The 4,732-nt window shown below is 36.8% G+C and overlaps 1 protein-coding gene across 1 annotated transcript; it reads right to left on the reverse strand.

Annotated features, from left to right (window-relative positions):
• Positions 1-2,020: 2,020 nt before the first annotated feature.
• Positions 2,021-4,471, reverse strand: LOC144961112 (uncharacterized; the record flags this gene model as incomplete). Its single annotated transcript, XM_078894421.1, has 2 exons — positions 4,299-4,471; positions 2,021-2,199 (listed from the first exon to the last, which is right to left on the reverse strand). Coding segments are annotated over exons 1-2 (327 nt in total), but the record flags the coding sequence as incomplete, so codon positions are not given.
• Positions 4,472-4,732: the final 261 nt, after the last annotated feature.

The raw sequence follows: 4,732 nt of genomic DNA on the forward strand, positions 1-4,732 counted from the left end.
TGAATTCAAAGGGGATGACAAGTCATTAACTTCAAGACCAGTCCGTTTCTATGAGAGTGGAACTGTTAGTACCTGTTACAATGCTTAGTCTAATAAATAAGAACGACCCACCATCCGTTTGTAAGGAAGTAGGTGCGACGCTAATTGAGTACCATTTATTCTATTCTTTAAAAATGAACTTTTATATAGCGCAATATTACAAAGGGGTCCCTGATCAACAGCAACACGTACCATAAAGAACGAGACATGACGACTGCTAGGCGATAATCCAATTTTTTGTTAACGGTCAGGTACTCATTTTACACCTGAGTACGGTGAGATAATGTGGGTAAAAGTCTTTTCCAAGGACTCAACTATGCGCCGAACTAGCCTCGAACCCATGACCTTTCGATCCGAAAGCGAGTGTCATTTTCACTAGACCACATTCTAGATAGACCTTACACTCCAACACAAATATATTGAAAAGCGCCAAGAGCATGGCTACACCATTTGGTACCACACCCCGCCCCATATATCTATATAAAGGGGGGGGGGGGAGAAGTCTTCATAGCTGGAGACACTCGCCTCACCAGCAAAAGGACCGGTTTCGATCCTGGCCTGGTTCGCTTAGGTTTTTACCCTTAATTGATCTGTACCGTCATCAGTAATATGCAATTAGATGGCTGTGCCTAATAGAGTTGACAGAAAGTGCACAACGATAAAGTACAACTGTCCTTTTAGCGTCATAGAAAGCAAAATATGCTCCTACCCCATTAGGGCGAAAGGAATACTTTAAAAAAAAGTCTTTGATACCAAAGGCGCTCCGTTTTCCATTTTTTTGAAAGAGAGGGCAAGTGGCATGGAGCAAAGATACGTAATGCTAAAAACCCTATTTAATTACCATATGTAAAATTCTAGAATCACGGATGCCATAATGACAATCACCCATCGCTCTCATTATCACTGTTAAAAAATCTGGATTCTCACTGTTAATGTTGATAACTACAGGCAAATCATTGCGACCATTCTCGCTCTATCGTTATGACATCCTTGGTGAACGGCAAGGGTTGTTGCCATTATATCTTTCCTCACGTTAATAAATCATGCCTAATTTCCGTTGATAATGGTCCAGCTAATAGACCATGTCGTCTATTCGGTGACAAGTAGCAAAATGTATTTACAGCTATGACACAATGATTAGTAAATTGACCAAGATTAATATTAGATCTAAAAAAACAAACAACAAATTAAAATATGTGATACGTATCCTTTCCCACTCAAACTCTTCCTTCTCTTTAGCTGAAAAACGGGTTCTAAATCCAAAACGTTTCTTGGTCTGTATTTTTTCTTCTACAGATATTTAGTCACTTGCTTTGGGAGAGCAGAGTATGAATGACAACCCCTCCCCTCCCCCCCCCCCTCGCTCCCTCTTCATGTAATCTTTATCTTAAAAACACTTAAAGATTTTTCTCAAGCTAACCGGAACTGTATATTATGGCTTAAACGGGCTTCTCCCAGCTAACTCCAATTTGTTAAATGGGTAATAAAATTGAACAACCCCCCTCCTGAAAACACCCTCCCTCTCCCCCACAGCACCAAAACAAACGAAATACAAAAAAAAAAAAAAAAAAAAAAAAAAAAAAAAAAAAAAAAAAAAAAAACCAAAAAAAAACAAACAAACAAACAAACAAAAGAAGACAAAAAAAAAAAAAACAAAAACAAAACAAAGCAAAAAAAAAAAAAACAAAAAAAAACCAACAACCCCAAAACAAAAAAACAAAAAAAAAAAAAAAAAACAACAACAGAAAACCAGAAACAAATAAGAATCAAAACACGCACAAAAAAAATAAAAAAATAACCAACACATTCATAACAGACTGCCCAGGGAGGACGACCATATATTTTAAAGCTATCTATCCTATTTTTTTAGTTTTTCAATAATTGAATAGGTATTACGATGATCATCATAAGATTGAACCTATCAGGGCCAATCGGCCATGAAGTTTTAATAGAAGGAGACCTGCCAGATGCGGAAGCTTACTATTTGTTGATGTGCAGAACTCACTCTTTTTGGTCTCCCCCTTCTCATCCTGACTATATACGATGCCAAGTGACGGTTTGGCGTAGGAATACCAGACACGTTGCATTGCAGTTTTACAGTCTTTCCCTCTGTGACCCGGATGGTGTCGGGCGAGGAGCTGTTGAGTATTTTTGCTGGCACTGTAAAGACAATAAATAGGTTAAAAGAAACGGACAGGATTAATAAAGCGTATAAAATTGTAAAACAACAAACAAGAAAGTTTTAAAAACAAAACAAAACAAACATAACAACATAAAAAAAAACAACAACAGAATAAAAAAAACAACCAAACAAAACAATAAAAAAACAATTTAAGAAATAGCAACAAAAAAAATAAATAAAACAACATTTAAAAACTAAAACAAAAAGAAAATAAAGGCCAAAACACACACACACCCCCCCCAACAAAAAACAAACAACAAAAAAAAACAAAACAAAAAAAAAAAAACAAAAAAAACAACAACAACAACAAACAAAACGAAACTAAAACCGAACAAAATACAAGAAACAAAACAACAACAAATAGAAGAAGAGCAATAAAAAAGACAACATGCTAAAAGTAATATTTCATTGACCCACAAGAGCCAATCATTTAATGTGCTGATTGTTGTAAAATTGAGTTGATTTTCGACATTCAGCAAACCAATTGTTGAGCAATAGTGCGCGGGTACACCCAACATATTATATCGACACCATTTTAATTTATCTGGTTACGGTTAAAAGATATTTTTTGTCATAAACAATACTTATAAAGAACATTGTGTCACTAAAAAACAGGATTCAATTAAACTTTGAGCTTTTATATCGGGCATATAAAGTAAATTTTCTCAAAGCGCTATGTTTTCCAAGCCAACAGTTACACTTATTAGGTAGGACAATGCATAGCGTCAGTTAGATAACACTTTTATAACTCTTTTTATGCGTTTTCTTATCTTGTGTTCAGTGAGACTCAAGAACTCAACATTGGGCCGACTATAGCGGGACTCAAGCAATGGGGCCTACATTTGCAAATGTGTGAATAAAAATCGTTTTTAAGAAGTGACTCACGCTATTCTGTGTAGGACATAAACATTAACTTAGCAATTCAAGAGACTAATATGAACGAGGCTTATGTCTCATTTTGGTCTTTGAGGACACAGGCACTGATTTTGCCTGTATTTTTTTCTGTAGACTACGGATCAAGGCAAACGAATCATTAACTCGTGAACACTATCAATCAATTTATACGCTTGGATTACAATTGGATAACTAAATCTAGGTTCCAACTCTCATGACTTCTTTGATTCCAAAATACTATGATTTGTATGCTTTCAAGAGAAGGATTTCAATAAATGAATGACGTAATGCAATGTTACTGGTGGTTAGGGAACACAAGAAATTATCACATTATGACAGTGACAATTGAATTAAGAATAACTAAATTGACCTGAGAAAAACTGACAATATTTGGTGCCTTATTGAGTATGAACAAGTTCTCACATTTTGAAGGGTTGTTAAAGAGACTGCCACAAGGGGATAGCAGAAAATACTACCAAAATGTAGATTAAAAAGGTCTTTAGTTAATTTTTAAAAAAAATCCTTTCAGGCCACAGATTCTGTTTATCAACTCCAACACTGAACTGAAAAGACAAAGAAAATAATCGTGGCCAAGAAAAAAACCCAACTGCTAAAAGCCTCACTTAACCTGCATGACAAGACACTTATGGTGCCTTTAAGAAGTTCTTGCATTGTAATTCGACAAGATAACGCTATTATAGTTGTACTTATTCTACACAAGAGTATGGTGAAAAATGTGAATGAATAGTCGTTTCCAAGTTCTCAATGGGCGGCGCCCACAACGAGACTTGAACATGGACCTTCGGGTTAGACCCAAAAGCCTCACCATCAAGATCAATAAGTTGTTTTGACATGTGAGGCTATGTGGTCTTGTGGTATGACACTCGCTTTCGGGTCGGAAGGTCCTGGGTTCGAGTCTCGCTCGGCGCATATTTGAGTCCTTGGAAGAGATTCTTTACTCACATTCTCTCAACGTACTCAGGTGTTAAAATGAGTACCTGGCCGTCAACAGCGTTGTCTCTGTCCGAAAAAAAATTGTATTATTGTCTAACAGGCGTCATGTTTCAATCTACATGTTACGTGTTGCTGTTGGTCAGGGGTCCAACCCTTTGTAAAGCGAGTTGGGCACATTTAGTGGATATTGCGCTAAATAAAAACTCAAGATTTTGTTTACGTTACTTACCTTTGACAGTTAGATAGACGACTTTCATCTTGACTGGATTAGTGTTTATCTGACAGTTTGTACATGCCACTGTCCTTGTAGCGGACGTTTCGAATGTGAAGGTTCCAGTCCTTGATGAATGGCCGCTCCACACTGATACGATTGTCATCGGTTACCCGACGATCTTCGAAGGTGAGTACTGTGGAAAATTTGTCGGTCCAAATCACCTGGACAATGAAATACAAAGGAAGAATTATGTAGAATAGTCCGTATTTATGTGGTTTCCCATTACAAGCCGTAACATTCCAAAACGCATGGCTTGATACCCCCTCCCTACAAGTGAGTTTATAGCAGTTCTCAATGAAACAAATGATCCCATTGGTCTTGAATAAAATTCATTGCCCTCCTTCTTGTGGTGTTCGTTATCATGTATTGTGACGTCCATTATTTTGGGG

Source organism: Berghia stephanieae, unplaced genomic scaffold, assembly GCF_034508935.2.
Source record: "Berghia stephanieae isolate SIO BIC M18660-M18661 unplaced genomic scaffold, UCSD_Bste_1.3 scaffold1442, whole genome shotgun sequence".
NCBI classification, from domain to species: Eukaryota; Metazoa; Mollusca; class Gastropoda; order Nudibranchia; family Aeolidiidae; genus Berghia; species Berghia stephanieae.